Source organism: Mauremys reevesii, linkage group 1, assembly GCF_016161935.1.
Source record: "Mauremys reevesii isolate NIE-2019 linkage group 1, ASM1616193v1, whole genome shotgun sequence".
Classification (NCBI taxonomy): domain Eukaryota; kingdom Metazoa; phylum Chordata; order Testudines; family Geoemydidae; genus Mauremys; species Mauremys reevesii.
Genome location: NC_052623.1, coordinates 198,780,126 through 198,802,185, shown reverse-complemented (window position 1 = coordinate 198,802,185; position 22,060 = coordinate 198,780,126). Strand labels below are relative to the sequence as shown.

General features: G+C 40.2%; 1 protein-coding gene across 6 annotated transcripts in view; it reads left to right on the top strand.

The window, feature by feature from the left end:
- Positions 1 to 22,060, top strand: part of ALCAM (activated leukocyte cell adhesion molecule) — a 171,872-nt gene that overhangs the window by 114,258 nt on the left and 35,554 nt on the right. For all 6 annotated transcript variants that reach the window (XM_039484091.1, XM_039484065.1, XM_039484085.1 and 3 more), the window contains exons 2-6: positions 10,841 to 10,941; positions 14,130 to 14,349; positions 19,695 to 19,759; positions 20,222 to 20,309; positions 20,855 to 21,037. In XM_039484091.1, the coding sequence (XP_039340025.1) occupies positions 10,841 to 10,941; positions 14,130 to 14,349; positions 19,695 to 19,759; positions 20,222 to 20,309; positions 20,855 to 21,037 (657 nt within the window). The remainder of the gene's footprint in view (positions 1 to 10,840; positions 10,942 to 14,129; positions 14,350 to 19,694; positions 19,760 to 20,221; positions 20,310 to 20,854; positions 21,038 to 22,060) is intronic.

Genomic DNA, 22,060 nt, shown 5'->3' with positions numbered 1-22,060 from the left:
TTGCAGCGCGCAACTTGCAGCGCTGAAGGGAGTGTTTTTTCACACCCTGCTGCAGCGCTGCAAATCTGCAAGTGTAGCCATGGCCTAACGTGGCTACCCCTCTGATACTAAACAAATCATTGATGATCCGTTTTCAGGACTACCAATCTTGGCATTTTCCTTTATCTTTTTTGAGTTGGGCCTTCGGGGTATGTCTGCATTACAGCTGGGAGAGAGCTTCCCAGCCTGGGTAGATGGACTCACAGTAGCAGGGCTTGAGCTAACACGCAAAAAAGAGCAGTGTGGATGTGGCAGCTGTGGCAGAGACATGGGCTAGCTACCTGAGCTTAAAGCAAGGGGTTTGGGTGGGCTTGAGAGCCTGAGCTGCAACCCAAACTGCAATGCTCACATTTTGCTATTTTTAGCATGCTAGCTTGAGCGCAGTTAGTGTGAGTCTGTCTACCCAGAGTGGGAGGTTTGCTCCTCACTGCTGTGTAGGTGTACCCTACGAAAAAGGGATAGAAACTCTCCCTCCCACCACCCTACACTACCATTCATTCTTCTTTTTACATTAGCATATTGCATCTGGAAAATTTACTCCTGAGTTAAGACAGTATTTGCTTTGAACTACTCATTTAGTCTTAAGCTTTGCAAAAGCTAACACACAAAGATGCTGCTTTGTGTAACTTTAAAGTTTGATTTGATTCAAAGCACAGAATTTGCTTCATTCCAAATGAACATTCAGTTGATGGAGGAAATGTGAATTCTGCAGGGGTATTACTATGCAAAATTTTAAAAAAGAAAGCTCCACCTCTTTGGCACTCTATCAGAAATTTCAAGGGACATAACCATTTTGGGACTTCACACAATTAAAACTGTTGAAATGACAGTCTTTAAACATAATTGTCTGGAAATAACTTCACAGTTTTAGAAAAGTTCAAACTGAGCTTATTGAGTCCGAAAGACTATTTTGCTGTTCATATATTCTCAGAGTTACTTTCTTAGCAGTTAATATTCTTCAAATGTAGGTTAACATGGAAGAAATATATTTTTTCATCACAAACCTTGCTTACAAATACGTATATGGAATTATAGCAGAAGAATCCATGACTGTTAATCTTGCATAATGGTTTCCATTCTAAACCTCCTTAACTTTCTAAAACTTTCATCTTTTGTGCTGAAATTTTCCAGGACAGGGGATTTTTCTAAAAGGCTCACACAAAAATGGTTCAGCTGTTTTAAGAACAAACTGTGGGGAGAGGAAGGGGATGCAGTTATGAAAGCTTTCTTACAACTAATTTTTAATGACTCTGATGCTGAAAGGGCTAGTAGTAGAATTTTGAAATTTGGCAGAGGTAGGCCTCACTGAGAGAAGTTTCATTTGAATTCTCTCATAAAAAACATCATTTTGATTTTATCAGGTCGAGAGACATTGAAATTGTGTTGCCTACGTGCAGTAGGTTTTGTATGAATTCTCTCCCTAAACTCATAGATGTCCCAATTCTGGAGACATTTATGTACACGAGTGTCTTTACCCAAGCGTACTCACATTGAACTCACCTTTGGATATATGTAGGTTGGCAAAGCTATTTGTAGGATCTAGACCAAAGTGTACAGCTAAGGATGGCTGTGCTGCATGTGTGCGCATGGATAGCTTAGCTACAGAATTAAATCCCTAGTGGACGTGTGCACTAGCTGTGGAGGCCTTGACTCAGTCCTGCCTTTTTTCATAACTTATAAAGGGGTTAGGCCGGGCCTGAGGTACACCTTGTGTACATTGCACAGGAGCTGAATGAAGAGTGCCACAAGAGCTTTTGGCTCCGTCCCCATAGACTTTGTAGGGTCCAAAGGGATTAGGGGAAACTGCTGCCCACATTGTATAATTGGAAGATGGGAGGAACTGCACAGCTCCTAAATTTCACAGAGGGGATTTTCTAAGATGTGTGGGACAAGGGGATTCTAGTGGTGCTAAATACATAATTGTAACGATGGAATTTCCATGTGTTATTGCCAATCTTTTTGCAAGACTGCACTGGTTCAGAGTCCCACAGAGTTTGTTTTTTACATTTCCCTTCCCACTTCCCCCCCCCCCAATCATTTTTCTACACAGGTTATGCTAGGCTGGTTTTTTATTTCCCAATACAACATCCTCATTATATGAGGAACTGTATGGTGCATAGCAAAGGATGCCAGCTTCAGTGTAGGGTCAGGACCTGCTATGTATAGTATCTTTACAGCAATGTATTGCTCAGCACTTCCTTTTTCATGATAATACCATTCTACTTGTTTCCATCCTCACAGAGCTGTTAATGTGTTTGGTTCATTTTTTCCATTTAGAAGAAAGTCTGATAATTTGTTCATGCTTATTGCTTTGTGAAATAACAGCTTCGTCTTCTTCCCTCACTGAGTTTTAACACATTCTCTTTGGCCCTATTATTTTCAACTAACTTTTTTGCATTACATATTCTTATTGAATGTTTAGGAAAGAGTACAGTAACTTGGGGCTTGATCCTGGAAGGTGCTGAGTACTATGTTCCTACTCAAGCTAAGGACTTACAGACCTACTTAATTTCAAGCACAGAAACTACTTACATGCTTAAAGTTAAGCCGTTGCTAAGGGATTTGCTGCAGTACCTTGCAGGGTTAAGCCTATATTTTGAGTTTGGGTCTCGCAAAGGTATCCACCTGAAAAGACTCTTTTGTCTACATGGAACTAATTCTTCGGGCCCTTTTAGAGAGGTTACCACATTAACAGTAAAGATTCCAAAGGGATCATTATTGTCCATTGTATCAGTTTTTAGAAATGTACAAAGAGTATTTTTTTATCCCTTGTAAAATTCCCTCTTAATACCGCAAGGGAAATTAACACTACAAAAAGCACATCGAAGGAATGTTTGGCTTCAGACAAACTGACAAACAAAAAAAATGTTGAATTGACATCCCTTAAATAGCCGTATTGTACCATCTTATGAATGTCTGTGATCAGCGCATGATGCTATATATTCACCTGTGTTGGCACAGCAGGACAAGATAAGTACAGTGTGTCAGCCTCAACTTCAAAGTTCATTTCTTTTTGGTTTGTCTGTTAAGTTGAACAGGAAAAAGTGTGCATGATTGTATAGAGTCACATGACCCAGATATCACCAAACAATCAGTCCCTGGTTAATCACCAAATTATAGATTTACTGATTTCTTTCTTTAAACAAGGTATAGATATAAATATTTGATATAGCCTCTCTATCGCCTATATCAAATCACTTATCCAGAAAGTCGTTTTCTGGCACTTTCACGTGTGTAAGTATGGATGTAGGTGTTTAACCTTTCAAGTTTTAAAATATCCCCACATTTTTTCTATTTTAATGTCTAACTTTAATAATAATAATAGACAGTACTGTACTGGAAGGTCTGTTGATATTAAGTAGGTAAGGAAGAAATATATGCAAATTATTTTAAATCTGTGAAATAGAATGCAAAATATTAATAGAATCCCATCCTTCATGAATATTAAAAATTAGTCTTTTTTTAAAAAAAATGATTTTGATTAAAATGAAGAACCTCTGAGTGTAAATGAACATAGAACACTAGATTATCAGGGAGGCCATATTAAGGGTTGTTTTTTGTTTTAAATGCTTAAAGGTCTATACAGTTCTATTAAAAGTATGTCAGCATATTGCATTGAGAAATAGCTTGTGATCCTTTAAATACAATCCGTGGCCTAAATTTTGCTTTCTGTTTAAATGCAGAGTAATTAAGGGTATGTCTACACAGCAAAGAAAAACCAGTGGCTGCCCTTGCCAGATGACTTGGGTTCAAGGGGCTCAGGTTTTGGAGCTGTTCCATTGCTGTGTAAACTTCCAGGCTCGAGCTGGAGCTCGGGTTCTAGGACCCTGTGTTGTTGGAGGGTCCCCAGGCTCCAGTTCCAGCTCAAGGTTAGAAGTCTACCCCGCAATGAAACAGCCCCGCAAACCTGATTCGGCTGGCACAGGCCAGCCACTGTTTTTTCTTTGCTGTGTAGAAATATCCTAAGAGCAGGATTTGGCCTTCTATTGTAATGCATATGCAGAAAGGGTAATAGTTAAGGATGTGTTCATCCTTAATTTTATCACTTCCTAACTTTGATTGTATGCCCACTGTATTGAAAATAGGATTGTCAGTTGTGTGGATTTTGATTGAGAGCTCCCTGTTTTTTTAATGCAGATGTTAGCCTGTCCCTTGGACACTTAAAACTATCTAGGGTTTTCTGTATTATGCCAGATGAACATCAAACCATCAGAAAACATCAGATTGCCCTTGATCTGTCTGATGATGGCTGTTTGAATTGGTTAAGATCAATGCAAGCAGAGAATGGAACCACCCTATGGAAAGCAAACACTGAAGATGATAAAAGACAGTGTCTGAGAGCCAAAAGCTTGGAAAGTGGCTTGTTGTGGCTTAGAGGAGGAGATGCCTGCTTTTGGCAGGGCAGGATGGGTAGCTATGGCAGGCTTGCCGATTGACCTGGGAGGTAAGGTCCAGGAGGTGCACATCTCCTTTGTCTGCAGACCCAGGAGCGTGAGCTGACACTTGGGTGCCCAATGTGTGTGGTTTGGAAATGAGGGTGATCTACCAGGTCCTGATTTAAAGCCCACTGAAGTACATGGGGAATCTTTCCATTGATTTCAATTGATTTAGATTGGGAGATAGATAAATGTGTGACGACCTCTGACACACATTGTACTGTGTTCAATCCTTATTGAAAGTCAAATAATTAAGTCATAATAAAGAGAGAGATTTTGCAGATGAGAATCCACCTCTGACTGATTTTTTTCCCTTCAAGTAGCTTCAGAATATAGTTTGCAGTTAAATCAGCACATTTCAATAGTAACACTACCAGAAAGCCAATCATCTTCAGACATCTCAATCCCTAATATGTGACCCCCAAAAGACCCCAGTTCTCTTAAATTTAGTGGTGTCTGCATTATAGGCTGGAAGCTTTTCCATTTGTGCCAACGCCTTTTGTTTTCTATCAGGAAATCCTGACTCAGCGGTCACTCATGCTGCTTTGCCCTAAAAATACACTAGTAATACAAAAATGTGAGTTTGCAATCTTAGCAGGAGGTAGCTATTGTCATTATTAAAACACTCACGTTTTCTAGACTGACCACCAAATGAAGGCATAGGAGGACATGTATATACATAGAATGGTAGGACTGGAAGGGATCTTGAGAGGTCATCTAGTTCAGTCTCCTTCACTCATGGCAGGACTAAGTATTATCTAGACCATCCCTGACAGGTGTTTGTCTAACCTGCTTTTAAAAATCTCCACTGATGGAGATTCCACAACCTCCCCAGGCAATTTATTCCAGTGCTTAACCACCCTGACAGGACGTTTTTCCTAATGCCAAACTAAACTGCCCTTACTCAATTTAAGCCCATTACTTCTTGTCCTATCCTTAAAGATTAAGGAGAACAATTTTCCTCCCTCTTCCTTGTAACTATCTTTTATGTACTTGAAAACTGTTATGTCCCCTCAGTCTTCTCTTCTCCAGACTAAACAAACCCAATTTTTCAATCTTCCCTCATAACTAAATGTCCAGAAAACATGACCTATTTTTGTTGCTCTTCTCCTTACTTTCTCCAGTTTGTCCACATCTTTCCGGAAATGTGGCGCCCAGAACTGGACACAGTACTCCAGTGGAGTGGAGTAGAGTGGAAGAATTACTTCTCATGTCTTGCTTACAACACTCCTGCTAATACATTCCAGAATGACGTGTGTTTTTTTGGAACAGTGCTACACTGTTCACTCATATTTAGCTTGTGATTCACTATGACTCTCAGATCCCTTTCTGCAGTATCCTTCCTTTATTTTTTTTGCTTCCCCATGCATCTTACAAATATATCCACTAACACAGAAGAGAAACGTCAAAATATGTCTTTTTCATAGGTAGTTTTCTAAAATAGTTTTGCAAGGATTTCTCTAATTCCTGTTATGAGTGTTTGTAGTGATTTTGCTAGTTTGCATTGTAGAATTCTTTCATGCATCCTGGATTCCTTGCTGCAATATTTTTTTGGGAGGGGTGGGGGGTTTGAGAATTTTGCAGAAGGGTCTCTTATATTTTGTTTAATTTCAGTTTCTCTGTGTTTAAACACAAATGTACTTTTGTTATGCACAGTTGTCTACAAAACTGGATAATTTGAGTTTAGTCTGAATTTGCTGTGCAAGAGAGAGTTTGAAGACTCAGGCAATCTTATTTTAGCCATCTCAAGGGAAACTGGTATGTGGCTTCTGATTTCAGACAATCGTCCAAACTTTCATTTTAGCAGACCATTCATTGATTACATATTCTGAATTTTGTAAACTTAAATAGTCTCCATAAGCATTTTCAGTCACACTCCCAAAGCTCCTGAAGCTGCTTGTTGAGTGTTTTGTGGTATATGCTTGTTACCGTAGCAACTTTCAGAAGTTGATATAATTGTCTGAGAGTGAACAAAAAAGGAACAACAATGAGAGTCCCACAGGGATGGGTTTTTTTTCCATGATGGCACTAAGTATACATTAGCAGAACAAGCAAATCTCCTTCTTTTCTATCTAAAATGCTGTCATGTCTAATAATTTAAAATGCCTGTTTGACTTGAGCTTGAACTAGTTTATATACCAAATAGTTTGCTTCTTATTTACATAAGAGCAAGGCTCTTTTGTTGCTTTTTAGTCTTGAGGAAAAGAACTTAAAGGGGAGTTTTCTTGCTGTTTAACAGAAACTAAGATTAGAATTTTAAATATAAAATAAAAACTACACCATCCTTCCACCCACCCCAAACCAATTCTTTAGAGCAGGGTAAGGGGAACCTAGGGTCCCCCGCCCTTTCCTATTGTTTCCAACAGTATTTCTGAATACATGAAATATTGGTGCTCTTGTTTGTAAATTAAGAGGGTTTTTTTGTAACTTTTAAGTTTACATTTCTTTAGCACCATCTAGTGGACTAAATGCTGTCTCTCTTAATTTAGAAAATAGCACTTGAACTTAATCAAACTGTATAGCAGATTACAACACACTCTAAGAAGACTGTTTGTTATTTTAAAATATGATCAATATATTTAAATTGAGTATGTGACCATATAACAGAAACAGATGATCAACAACAGCTTGGTTAAAAAGGAATATTATTAAACTAGAACTCTTAGGATGTGAACAAATATAACAGCCTGTTATATTTATCTTAAACCCTTCCTCCTCCTTGTCCCCACAGCCAGGCTCTCAATCCCAACGTGATTGATTCCCTTCTGCCTATTTTGTCTTGTTGTTTACATTGTAAGCATTTTGGAGAAGGGATTTTCACTTACAGTATTTTTGTATAGCACTGTGATGAGTTAGAGAATATATGTACAGCTTTTAAATTCTGTTGGATAGCGAGGGGACACTTTGTCAGATTGTGGACTCTATTTTGAATGGGTTAGTTTGCCTTTTCCATTGTTCTTTTACTCCATCTTGGACAGAAATTCCAAGGGGGAGCAGCATAGGGATAACAATAAAGGGTCATTAATGTAAATGCTCTCCCATTGAAATAGAACCACCCTAGACAATAGGCTCAGCCTTGCACAGAAGAACCAGTCATCCCAGGTGGGCTGGTAACTTAGTAACTGATCACCAAGTAGGGGATTTTGATCACCTGATGAGGCTGTTAAGGGAATCATCTGATAATAGGACTGGAAGTTATAAAAGAGAGGGTCCCTCAGCAATCGCCTTACAGAGAGGTTAAGAAGAGAGCAGAGATTCCATCTCTTGGATGAGACTGCAGGTGAACAGTGGAGAGAGGATGCACAGAGTATTCTGGCCTATGCATGAGGAAACAGAGGCAGGGAAAATGTATATTGCTGTGTGTTAATTTATCTAGATCTATGCATATCGGTGTGCTAAGTAAAGAGAATATTGTATCTAAAATCCTGTGCAAAGTTTCTCTGTGTCTGTTGGCTTTCACTATAAACCAGAAGGCGTACACTTCTGGTGGGTTTCTGGAGAACGTGCTTGTGCTGCTGAGGAGTCTTGGGAGAGACATTAACTTCAGGGCTGTGGCAAATGGATCGAAATTGTCCTCGGTGCCAAGAGGGGTGTCAGACATGAGGCATGAACTTGGAGTGTGGGCCTAAAGGCCCAAAGCCAGGAATAGTGTCTAAACTCTGCCCAGCCCCAGCAAGCTAAAGCATTTGGGATTCAGCATTTGTATCCCCTGAGAGCAGTCTGGTGAGTGTCCTGCCGAGGAGCTCAACCACATCTGTGACAAGCACCTGTCACAACCAGGGTCCAGTCTGACTGTGGCTTTTAGTAGTTACCACAGTATTAAATGTTCAGTACTAGTAACAGTAGTAGTAATAAACTCAGGCAAAATCCTCATTAAAAACAGAGTCTGCCTGAGTAAACACTGGGTAAGAACTTCAGTATTTGACCCTTTCAGAATATATATTATATTTTATTTAACTATCCACCTATCTGAGGTGAGGGCACATCCCTAACCAGGATGTACACATGGCAGACAGAGGGTCGTCCAATTCCAAGTACCATTCCAGACCCCTGGAGAGTACTCCTCTGGCCCAGAGATCTGTACTTTGGGAGAGGGTAAGTCAGGGGACAAGTACACCATGAGCATGATATGGCCTTGGCAAGGCGTGATGAATCTGCTGAAAAATCCAATGCAGCTGGTGGTTGTATGATCTTCTTGTACAGCCCCGGATATGCCATCAGCTCCCTCTTGCTCCTTAAATAAGGTTCCTGGTTCAGCAGCAAGTTGGGGAAAGTCTTTGATTGTGCAGCTCCAGTGAAGCCATGCTGGCTTGGCATTGGAGAAGGGAAGCAAAGGGTCCCCCAGGCCTGTGTGCAGGGGGCCACTCTCCAATGGCTGTGATCTCTGGCAGAAGCCCCAAATCCATAGGTGTAGTGGATGTCATATTTCAGGGCAACTGTATCTGTATTACTCCTCTGAGGTCCATCAAGGGCAACCATTCTCAGGCTTCCTCCTCCCCAGTTGTCATCATCTCCCTCCATCTTGACCAGAATATTTTCTGGCTGCACAGCTCCTTGCCTATACTTTGAATTCTCCAGGAAGGGGGAATACACCTAAGCAGGCCTGCTTTAGTATTCTCCTCAGAGACATTAAATAGTGAAATTGCCACAGTTAAGTTACACACTGCTGTTTCTAACTGATCACATTTATTTTTAAGTAAAAGTCTGATGCGAAAAACCTATTAAACAATAAAATAAAAAATAAAAAAAAATCTACACTCCCTGATACCAACAAGGACTATGGCCAGTGAACAGGTTCTCAAATCCCACCTGAAGTTTCCCTGAGAGATGTAGATTTTTCACACCCCTGAGCGACATAAAAATTCCAAAGTAAGTATGTAGTGTAGGCCTGGAGTTTAAATTTAATTCACTAAGGTTTACATTAATTCTGTAAGGTTCACAAAATTGACAGCCGTGTCACAGTGGGCAAACCCCATCCTCATTCAGTGCAGAGGAACAATCTGGGAAGAATATTGAGGAAAGACTTGCTAAAGCTGTTTTCCCCCTAGACTTCTGTACTGTGAGTTTTTCCATGGGAGAGGGTGACGTAGGCTTGTGTAGTTTGTTTTGTAAAATTGATTTATAAAAATAGTAGCAAAGCAAAACTGTATTAGTAACAACAGCGCTACTATTAACATATTAGGTTGTTACATTTCTAAAATTATTTCAGTTTTAATTTTTCTTCTTGTGTGCTATGTGGATCTCTTTTTTGCATTTCACTCATTTTAGAGGATGAACTACACTGGTCAATTTCACTTTGAAATTCCCATGCGCTAGCATTGTTGTGTTTGGGCTACTTTATGTCTAAACCATCTGCTAGAGAGACAAGGCAGGTGAGGTAATATCTTTTATTGGACCAACTTCTGTTGGTCCGAGAGAGACAAGCTTTCAAACCAGACAGAGCTCTTCTTCAGGCCTGGGAAAATGTCGCAGCAAAATGAAAGGTGGAACAGATTGTTTAGCATAAGTAGTGAAGAACAAGTAATATCCTGGGTTTGACACGACTACAGCTGTACTGCATAATACCAAAGGTATTACGTTTATTTTGATTCTAGGCTGTCCTTATTTTGATATTGTGTTGCGACATATGCCCTGCAGACAGAACTGGCTGAGTTTTCAGATGGGAAAGATAAACATGTTTGTTCAGTTTTAAGGCAACAAGGCTTGATACAAGGTAGCAGCCAGCAGGGCCGGCTCTAGGTTTTTTGCCACCCCAAGCAAAAAAAACTTTTGGCTGCCCCCCACACCCGCCCTGTGCTCTCTTCTTCCCCCCCCCCCCCCCCCGCCTCACCTGCACCCCTTGCTGCCCAGCCCTGGTGCGGGTGCTGCTCTCCCACGGCGCGAACCGCCGCAGCCACAGGGCACCCTCCGCACATGACATGCTGCTGCTGCTGCCAGGGCCGGCTCTAGGCTTTTGCTGCCCAAAGCACAAAAAAAAAAAAAAAAATGGCCGGAATGCTGCCCCTGAAAATATGCTGCCCCGAGCATGTGCTTCGTTTGCTGGTGCCTAGAGCTGGCCCTGGCAGCCAGTGTCCATAGCCTTTTTTATATGGTCTTCTCGCTGAAAGAGTGAAATTCTGTTCTCAGAATCCACATGGCTTGCATTAACTGCAGTAGGAAGTCTGAGTGTATAAAGCCCATGAATAATTACCTAAACATACTTAATGTACCGAATCCTATTTTGTTAAAAACATTCACGGATGAATCCCTGGAAAATCCCTAGAAAATAACACAATGCAGTAAGACACTCGTTTTACCTTAAACCAAATAGTAACTAGCACCTTAGAATTCCAATAAAACACTTACCATTCCTTTCTCTCTCATAGGCCTTGGATTGTACACAGTAAATGCAGTATACGGAGATACCATTGTTATGCCTTGTTCTCAGGGAGTACCTACTGACCTGATGTTTGGAAAATGGAAATATGTGAGTATGGCTTACCTTGAACTTAATTATTGCTAATATAAGTATATTTTTGTGAGTAAAAGTGCAGATTCAAATTTACATAATTCCACTGTTCTGCTGTCAAGTACAGTGAATGTAGGTAGAATTAGTCTCAAATGTGCAAGAGAAATAATTATTAGAATTAGGGCATTCTGTCAAGCCACATTAAAAACATGCCAGGTTGCCTAACTCTTATTGGTTTGAAAAAGCCATCTTTGCGCATTTGAACCTTCCTAAAGCAGGAAGTGTTTTATCCTCATGAAAAGGATCCCCAAGTTGGCAACTACTGCATGCTGTTTCATGCTTCACTGTATTTTTGCATGCTGCAAAGGGCAAAGTGAGCCTTCTGGAGAGCTGGGTTCTGTTTCCCTGTGCAGCTAATGGTGTGCAAAGAATGTGCCAGAAGCACAGTAGAAAAAAGTTAACACTGCCTTAACTCACTCCATTGATTTGTATTGGAAACACAGTGAACGTCACTATTATTACTAAATGTCACTTCATCGTTCATGTCCTATAACACTGTAAGCTTAAAAAAATAAACAGCACAAGCATACATAGCAGCCTTGAAACCGGATGCAGAATATGGATGGGCAAACCAGTTATGATAAACATTATCTCCTTTAGCTCTCTCTAACTGAAGTCAGAATTAACATTTCCCATATTTCTGAAAAGCCTATTTAAGCATCTCCCCTGATTATGACCTCCATTTCCAAAGCTGTCCTCTCACTCCCCAAAACCACAATGTTATATGCATTGGCAGGTGTTTTGAGGAGTGGAGGTCTCATTTGTTAAGGGCTGACTTAGTTCCCAGATCTCTTGCTCTGGCAGGGAATTTCTACTTCCACGTTTTGCCGCCTCATTAATCTAATTCTCTCTTCTTTTGGTGGTGGCCAAATGGTCCATATTTGTGCAACAAATCTGCCACTTTAAAATTTAAAAGGACTTGGAGTGAACTGCAGTACTGTGAAATTCCATCTTCCGTACAAGATGCCATCATTTCCATGATGTTAACAATTCTTGTAGGAAGAAGGGAGGGATCTCAAAAGCTCCAGAATTTTCAAAGCCACCTCTGCATTTTGGGATGTAAATTGCAGAGTCCTGTGGAGCATGTTTGCTTAGAGGAGAGAGTTAAAATACTTCAAATAAGCCTACAAAAGATGGCCAGAATTTTGTTAAACTCCTTCCTTCCTTCTGGGCTTTTTTCTAGAAAGGCAGTTTCTGCACTTGGTGAACTTGCAAAGCTATTTCGAGAGAAATCTGGCTCTTTTCCCCCAACCCCATTGCACCAGGAATAGTTACTAATCAACAGTGGAGAAAAAATTTAGAAGTTGCTGATTGCTTTAGATCTGTCACCAGGGCTGGCTCCAGGCTTTTTGCTGCCCCAAGCAGCAAAAAGAAGAGGAAGAAAAAAAAAAAAAGAGAGGAAAAAAAGAGCCACAATCACGATCTGCAGCTCTACTGCCACCACTTCAGTCTTCGGCGGCAATTCAACGGCTGGTCCTTCACTCCAAGAGGGACTGAGGGACCTGCCACCGAATTGTTGCCAAAGAGCCCGACGTGCCGCCCCCCTCTATTGGCCACCCCCAAGCACCTGCTTGCTGGGCTGGTGCTTGGAGCCTGCCCTGTCTGTCACACCTTTCCTAAACCACCACCTCCAAGGGCCATGGGGTAGGTGACATATGCCGTGTATAATAATTTGTACAACTGTAACCAGCTAAGATTTTTAACATGCTAAGTACAGCCAAAATATATTCTATGTAACCCCCTGCTCCCTGGCCTCCTAGCATGCCAATGATTTTGTTTGTTTTTCATCTTTTGTAAGACATTTTCCTTTCATGGGAAGCAAGAACACCCTTGTCAATTTATGGGCATGTCATAGACTTCTTATTTTATAGACTGAGAGGAGATTTCAGTTTCTACTATAATATTCTCGGGGTAGCCCTTCCAGGTCCCTGGTATGGACTTAGAAACACTCAGAGAAGAGTCTGTCTCCAGAGAATCTACCAGAGATTTTATTTTGACTTTGGTGCATGCTAGAGCAGAACATTTGTGATGTGTGAATATTCATGCATTGCGGACATGAACAACAAATCTCACAAGCATTGTGTTACCAATTCTTGGTGCTTTGATTTAAAGAGATCTCAGTTTCCTGGAACATCATAACATGAAGAATAGTCCTTCCCTTTGATTTTATGTAAAGGAGGGGAGGGGAAAACAAATCTTGGAGAAAACAGCCTGCCGTTCTGCCTCATATGAATATTAACTGTCTCTATGACAGCTCCATGTAAAGTTCTCCTTTGATATTTTCCATTTTTTGATAGCAATTGCATACCGATTAAAGTAAGGAGGATATCTAGAAACTACTTTACAGGTTATCCTGAAACATATATAAATAATCTTTTATTGTAAGTATATTCCCATGCTTAGAGACTTCTGAATGCTTTAACAAAAAGAAACTAAAAACTAATTTAGAATAAAATGGGCAATTTTGCCTGATCAAATATAGTTCCCCACCTGGGATTTAAACATCCGTGACAAACAATACAAAATCTGTAAAAACAATAGCCTAAAAAACAGGGCATTGGAGCGGAGCCTGGAGCGCGGAGCAGCTCCGGAGCAGTGGAGCTGCAGGTTTTTGCCTGGAGTGGAGCCGGAGCACAGCTCCAAAGCCCTGCTAAAAAAAGAAACTGAAATCTTGAGTCTAACTTTGGATGCCTCTGATATTCTGTATACCTTTTGGTATGTGGAAATGCAACTAATTCCACAGCCACGAGCCTTTGTCACAGAAGGTCTTCCTCACTCCATGTCAGTATTGTATCATGGAATGGTAATCCATTCCAGTGCAGCCAGTCTAACACCTAGTATGCTATGTAGCACAACAGGCTGTCCTTCAAATGACAGATCTTATCACTCTTTGTACCTCTATACCATTGGATCAATTGATTGCACAGCAACTGGAGAATACCCCATCCTCTTCTCCCCATCCCTCCAAAAATCAAAACAAAAATCCTAAACCTATGAAGTATGTCTGTTGTCATCATTTTTAACTACATATTGGCTGGATAGCAGGCACCCATTGCAGATCTTGGGGCACTTCTAAATAAGTCTTTGTGTTTATGGAAAAATGAAGCATTCATTATTTTATTTTTTATTTTATTTATTTATTTTAGGAACCGGAAAACAACTCTCCAGTATTTATTGCCTTCAGGTCAGAAACAAAAAAAAAGGTTCAATATGATGACGTAGCCGAATACAAAGGCAGATTGAGTCTCTCAGAAAATTATACCTTATCCATCAAAAATGCAAGGATCAGTGATGAAAGAAGATTTGTGTGTATGCTAGTAACCGAGGACAATGTGTATGAAGAGCCTACAGTAGTCAAGGTGTTCAGTAAGTAACAGCTTAGCATAGCTACTAATATGGATCTCCAATTAGGGGGTGTGTGTGTGTGTGTGTATATATATATATATATATATTATTCAGAATCAATGACTAACAATTAGCAGTTTTCTGCAGTAAAAAAGCCTAATCCGTCTGTAGCATTTGTGTAACAGGACTTGCTGTAGTCTTAGTCTGCCAGCTCTGAACAAGAGGAATTTCAGGGCTTGAGAATGAATCAATTGTATGCATAGGCTACATCATTTTGCCCTTAAAATGAAAAATGTAAAAATAAGACTGATGGGAAAAATTTCACTTACTCTGTAAGTGAACTTTTCTAGGGGTGGGGGAAGTGTTAAGTGATATGTTGGAAACATTTGGTAGTATGTGAGTTTAAAGAAATGTATTTAAATATCCTCAAGAACCTGGCGCACACAGATAACGAAACTTTAAATAAAGGCTTAAAAACAGGATACTAGCCAAAACTCATATTTTTCTCCCCTTTTGAAATGTCAGCAACAAAGGTGTATTAGCATTATGACTAAAGGCTTGACACCATAAACCTTACTAATGAACACATCTGTCTAAGATTTTCAAAAGTAACTAGTGATTCTAGTTGCTAAATTTTTCAGAGTCCAGGATTTTCACAGACAAGTTGCTTGGTAATTTTTTTAATTCAGGCCCCTTTAGGATTTCTGACATAAAACACGTAAAAATTGAGACAGCCGGCATGACTAATCACTACTGAAAAACTTATCTGTAGCATTTCCTACTCTGAGTAGACTCTCAGAAAACAGTGAGTTTCTCCTCCATACCCAACCTTGAAATTTTCTTTTGCTTCCTTGCCTTTGTTCATTCAAGATGCATGTTTAAATACAGTTTACACAAAGTAACTCTGATAGGAAAAGTTGAAAAGTTGTTAATAATATAAAAAAGATTACATTTTGGCTCAAAGAAAATATATAATCCACCAAATGTAATGATAATTTTATAACTCAAGCAGGAAGAAGGTGTAAGGAATTCTTCAATGTTGTTGTCCTGGTATCTTAACACAATGTTGTCAGTGTCCCAATCAGTTTGAAGGGAGATTGGGAGTCAACAATAATTCACTTCCATTGTTTAACTTTGATATTTGACTGCAAGAACAATTAAATTAAGGACAGCAGGGATAAGTGTGCAGACTGCTTGAAATGAAGTGATAAAGAATTATCATGGTTATTTACCATGAAGGAGTAAATATGTAGATGAGACTGTATTTTAGAGTGGTTACAAAATGTTTCAATACCCAGTGGTTGAATTACTGCATATAGTTCTATTGCTAAGGCATACACAATATTTTTTTCAGCCATGTTGCACATCCTGTACCTTTTATGGCAGGGGTGGGCAAACATTTTGGCCTGAAGGCCACATGTGGGTGGGGAAATTGTATGCAGGGCTGGGGCAGGAGGTTGGGGTGTGGGAGGGAGTGCGGTATGCAGGAAGGGGCTCAGGGCAGGGGGTTGGGGTGCAAGAGGGGTGTTGGGTGTGGCAGGGGGTTGGGGTGCGGGACAGGTTCGGGGTGCGGGCTCCAGCCTGGCACTGCTTACCTCGAACGGCTCCGGGCTGCCTGCCCTAGCCCCACACCATTCCTAGAAGTGGCTCCTGGGAGTGGGGTGGGGCAGGCAGCTCTGCTGCACACTGCCCTCACCTGTGGGTACCACCCTCGAACCTCCCATTGGCCACAGTTCCCTGTTCCCAGCCAATGGGAGCAGCGGGGGCGGTGCCTGCAGGCAAGGGTAGTGTGGGGAACCCTCTGCACTCCTCCCTTCCCCCTCCCCCCCCACAGGGACATGGTGCCAGCCACTTCCAGGAGCGGCACAGGGACAGGGAGTCTGCCTTAGGCCTGCTGCACCGCATGGCTGGCAATCCCGTGGGTCAGATTTGGCCCGTGGACTGTAGTTTGCCCTCTCATGTTTTATGGAATTCATTAATTAAGCTACATTTAGCAAGGAAAATAAAAATAGAAAATGCTGAATGTGTAATGTGACTGAGTTAACATTACCAGAAAAACCTTTACTTCAGAATTTTCTGACACATTTTTTTTTTTGGAGTGACTTTACAATTTTAACACATGTTAACATTTAATTTCCCCGGTTGGTTTAGATTAAGGAAAAATTAAGATTTGTTGGCAAGTTGCATAGGTTCAGCCAGTAAAGCTTCTAAATTCTTCGAACCGCTGAACAAATCCCAAGTAACCAACATTCTTGGTTATCTGAAATTCAGATCTGTCCCTTGAGGTTTGACTGAAGCTGAGTTTCTGTGGAGCTTGTTACATCTTTAGTCCTGAGTTAATCAGCTGGTGCAGCTAACAAGGTGCATTGGCTCATTGCACAGATAACACCTGCTAATAGCCCTCATTGGATTGTTCAAGTAACAACCTCTGCCAGCTTTTCTGGTGGATCTTTCCAGCATCTTCATCTGGATGTAGATAGCCAACATTTCCAAAGCATACTGGCTCCACATACATTAGCTCCTATCTCCTTGCACAGCTATTTGGACTCTACAGCTAGCAAGCCGAGTTAATGTGCTTACAGAGCTGTAAAGGTGCTATTCTAAGCCCCTGCAGCCAGAGATAAGCAGTTTGCTGAAGTTACAAGCCCTACCAACCTATGCTCTGATGCTATTAAACTCTTGAGCTTCAAATTTCCTTCTGCTTCAGCAAATGATCTTCTAAATGTCTGGCACCCAATAAGTGTAAGCACAGTAAATTAATCTGCTTGCACAGGTGCAAGCCTGTTGCTATTCCTCCTCATCTGCAGCAGCCTCTGTCTGCACTCAATGCTTAATTTGCAATGAGAGAGATGCTGGGGCTCAAGCAATTTTTTTACTTAACTGATGTGTCAGGCCTGGAGGTGCCGGGGCTGTGAACTGCCAACCCTAGGAATGCTGGGACTCAGCCCCAGCACAAATTAAACACTGTCTCCACTGCAATTAGACATCTGCAACTGGTCTGTGCCAGCAGACTCAGGCTGCGAGGCTGTTGAATTGCAGTGTAGATGTTCCAGCTCAGGCTGCAGCCCGAGTTCTGGGACCTTCCCGCCTCACAAGATACTAGATCCCAGGCTCCAGCCCAAGCCTGGATGTCTGCACTGCAGTTAAACAGCCCTTTAGACTGAGCTCGGGTCAGCTGCGGGTTTTTAACTGTGGTGTAGATGTACCCTGAGTGGGCAGGGAGAGCTCTAAGCAACTCTTCTGTGCCTTCTCCATTTCATCTACTCAGCAGTACCCCCTTTCTCTGCCTCCCACCTCCTCACATGTGGGTGGAGAGATCACTCACTCTGGCTCATTGCTACCATTCCAGGTAGTGAATAATTTTGTTGTTGTGCATCATAGAATATCAGGGTTGGAAGGGACCTCAGGAGGTCATCTACTCCAACCTCCTGAACAAAGCAGGACCCAGACAGATTTTTGCCCCAGATCCCTAAATGGCCTCCTCAAGGATTGAACTCTCAACCCTGGGTTTAGCAGGCCAATGTTCAAACCCACAGGTAACCGCAAAGGGAGCAGGATAGATGGTTTGTTCTCTTATTGAACTCAGAGAGGGGAGAGCTCAACAAAGAGTGGATAGCCCTCCTTAAAGAACAACCAAGTGCAGTCACTGGGAGGAAAACATGGAAAGAAGCGAAAAACAAAAAGAGACAGCAAACTTCAAATTTGTTCAGTTTATCGGATGGCTGGCAAACTGATATAAAAAATGATATAAAAACAGCCATTTTTGTTTGTGGGACCTGTCTGCGTGGGATGAGGGCAGTTTAGGAGACCTGATTGTGGTTCAGGTGATAGGCATGAAAACCTATTGTCGCTGCAAGTGCGTTTGGAAAATGGGTTAATCGGTTTGTTTTAAAACACACAAACAGTGTTTACACTTCTAAAATATGTCTAGTCTGGTCTGTTTTCTGCTTGAGAACAACATGAGGCTTTTTGAGCCAGGGTTTTTTGTGCTTTGGTATTTTATTTGCCACAGGCAAGTTGGTTGAGAATTCCAAATAAATAGTTTACTTTATTGCTTTTGGTTTTTTTTTTCTTTTTGATTGTCTGTTTGGACAAATCTTCTAAAATGCAGGAAATTGTATCTCAATATATGAAGAAAGAGACTTAGAATGGAAACTTGTGCAAACTTAGCTACTGCCGTAGTAGGCATGACTACCCAAATGTAAATGAATAAACTTTTTATTCTGTTTTTTTCTTTATTTTATATTTTTTAATTGTGTGAAGAGAACTTGCATCAGGATAGCAGGGCACTTGGTAACTTTCCAGATTACCAGCATTGTTTGATAGGTTTGATTTGAAAAAGCTTCTGTAAGCTGAAATGTGAAAAATTGGAGACTGTTTGTTTGTATATGTGTATATAAATGTCTGCTTATTTAGAAGCACAGCTGGAGTGCAAAGACTTTTTTTGACTGTGTAAATATACAGACTTTGTTTCCTTAGAACTTATAGAAAAACAGTCTCTTGGAAATAAAAATTTGCATTCCATGCTTTTGGCCAGAATGAATTTTAACATACAAGTTATATAGTCTCTAGAAAATAGTGTTTTATAATGGAAATGCTGACAGCGCCTCAATTCTAACAGGGAAGGGAGCAGCTACTGTTAATAAGATGATGTATATTGCTACTGAATAGAAAGTTTGCTTTTTAAAAAGATGCAATCGACTCAAAATCTAGTCAGTTTTGAAATATAAATTAGTAATTTCAGGTACTACAGTTGCTTCTGTTATACTAATCCCAGGTGTTACTTAAGTATAACAGTAGTATGGGGGAAAATGAGAAGTGGGATTAAGTTGAGTTTCACCATTTGAAATATTAAAGCTAAACTAATATCAGTGTTAAAACTTCTTTTGTGCCACTATATTTTATATACCACTGTTTCCTTCTTCTGGAAATGTATCATGTTCATCAGTAGGCTCTCTTAATCTTGGTTATAGGATTCCTGGCCAAAATATAGCGTGCCAATGTATAGCATAAATTTACGCTACTTTTATATTATCATGTAAAATGACATATATAAAGTGAAACCAGTAACATGATTCTCTCTCCTGTTAAATCTCGTGAGATTCCCCTCACCCCCACCCAAGTCCATTTGCCAATATTTAGGTAGGAGCAGGTTTTTTTTAGCAGCCAAGGAAGGATGTAAACCCCCAAAAGACAAGGTTTCAAATGAAAAGCCTGACTCTGCAGCTCACCAAATAGTTCTGATGTAGTTGCTGAACCCAGGTTGCTGAATGTTCTGTCTTTGTTGTTGTTGGAGAACGTTAGTACTTTATACAACAAACTGAAATCCCTGCACTCCTTTCACTTACACATATTTTTGTTTATAGAACAACCATCTCAACCAGAAATTATACATCCAGCAAACTTCCTAGAAACGGAAAAGCTTAAAATGGTAAGAGCATTTTTCTTAATTTAAACTCATGTCCCTGGAGGTGAGCTTGGAGCTGTGCCATCAGCAAGATGGAATATTCTGTGTGTGTTTTCTGAGCTAGCAATAGTGTGATATGGGGAGGATTGCTTAGGACCCTGTCTGAGATTATAGAACTTCTGAAACCATCTCTTGGAAAACCAGTTTTCAGCTGAATCAGGAATAACAGCAACATGCTAGAACGTTACAATTAGCCCTCCCCATAGCCAGAAGAATGGGTCAAGTTCTATTCTTCCCCCTGCCCCCAAGAAATACCCAGGCATCATTTGTCATTTATCCTTTTTTAAAAAATCAAAACGTTTTGGATTGTCCTTTCCTGAGACTTCAACTAATCACATAACCAAGAGTAACCATGTAAGCATAAATGGAGTAATTCTATCAAAATGTCAGAGGACAAAATGTTTGATAATTCTTTGTGTTCTGCAGCTCGGGGAATGTATTGCAAGAGATAGTTATCCAGATGGCAACATTACATGGTACAAAAATGGAAATATTTTGCAGCCCGTTGAAGGAGGTATGTTTCAGTAATGAACAATGAACCTGATCCTAGAACAACCTGCACATGTCAATAACTTTACTCATATGAGTAATCCTATTTAAATCTATAGGGTTATTCCATGACTAAAGCTATGCACATGGGAGGAAGGTTTGCAGGATTGAGGCATAAAATTGTGGGTTTTAATATTGTATTATTATTGCCAAAAAGTTAGATGTATCTTTCTGAGTTAAGGAATTTTTTTAAGAAACTAGCAAATTAATTAGAAAGTGTTTTGTTTTGTTTTTGTCTCTTTTTAAGTACTTAAGGCATTTTAGGACAGTATTATTTGACAAGGAATCTTTCTTAGGGTGTTTTTTCTTTGTGGGCCAAAGTGTCAGGACCAGAGGGTGTAGTCTGTTGCAGTGAATTTTGTTTATTGTATTGCTTGCTTTAAAATTCTTGTGCTTGGATGCTGAGCAATAGATGCATAAAAATGATTATTGTACAAAATAAGAAAAAATCCAAAATTAGGAAAGATTGTATATACTAAGAATGATACTGAAACGATGTCTTCTTTTCAGCTGTAGTCATGAGCTTACAAAAGGTTGTGAACCAATCAACTGGACTCTTCACCACGACATCTTCTCTCCAGTTCATGCCGACAAAGAAAGATGCAAATGCACAGTTTGCCTGTAGCGTGACATATTATGGACCATCTGGACAGGAAAAAATACCATCTGAACCAGTGGTCTTTGATGTTCTCTGTAAGTTGTTAAAAACTTGGTCGCAGATTTATGTTCATAAATGTATGATCTTTCTGGAAAAAAAATCCATCTATCAGCAAAATCGCAGGGTCCCAGACTTTCTTTGATAGCAAAACCTCTTCCTAAAACACTGAGATAAATCCGAATAATGATGCTCTTTTTGATAATAGGATTAATACTTTTTTAAAGTTGATCTGCAGTTAAAAGATTTAAATCAAGCATACACCGCATCCATTTCAGGATTGAGTTTTTATTCTCTTTTTTTCAGTGACATTAGATTTCTGAATATTAAGATTACTGTTTCAGGAGGAAAAGTGTAGCAGCTAACAGAATCTTGTGAGGAAATGGGAATTTCAAGTCCTTGTAACAAACTATTACTAAATAAGCTGAATTAGAAGTTTTCGTAGTAGTTGACTAGAGTTCAAAAATATTGTGTGAGAATTAAAGATCGTCTTTGCATCTCTCTCTGCCCAGCGAAATACGCAGTAAATATAAATTAGCATACATCAAGACTGGTATACTAAGGTACCCAAATGTTTAGAGTACTTGTTGAGCACAAAAACATCATGAATCTAAACAAACAGTGCAAGTTATCCCTCTGCTTAAAATTGTCAGGGACAATGATCCATTATCCAGAGAAGAGGAAAGCCCCAGACTGAGGCAACCATCTATGACTTACTTGGCTGCCTAGCTTCTCTTCCCTTCTGGAGCAAAGTCTGTGGAGAAATTTAGAATGGGGACTCAATTCTTGCCTTCCATTCATAATGCATCAATGCATTTTAAAGAAGTTATTCCTGTTTCTCACCTGAGTAAGCGATTCAGACCTCTGTTCCAATGACTGACTCTTCCAAAACAGCCAGGGAAAATGACAAGGAAGAAGGCCATTTGGGAATATCAGCCATTACTCCTAAAAGTCATTAAGAGATCCCACATCTACAAGCACCCACTCCATATCTATCAAATTGAGTTTGCTTTAATTTTTGGTCTCTAAAGAGCAGGCACCTAATCTCATTCTCTCTCATC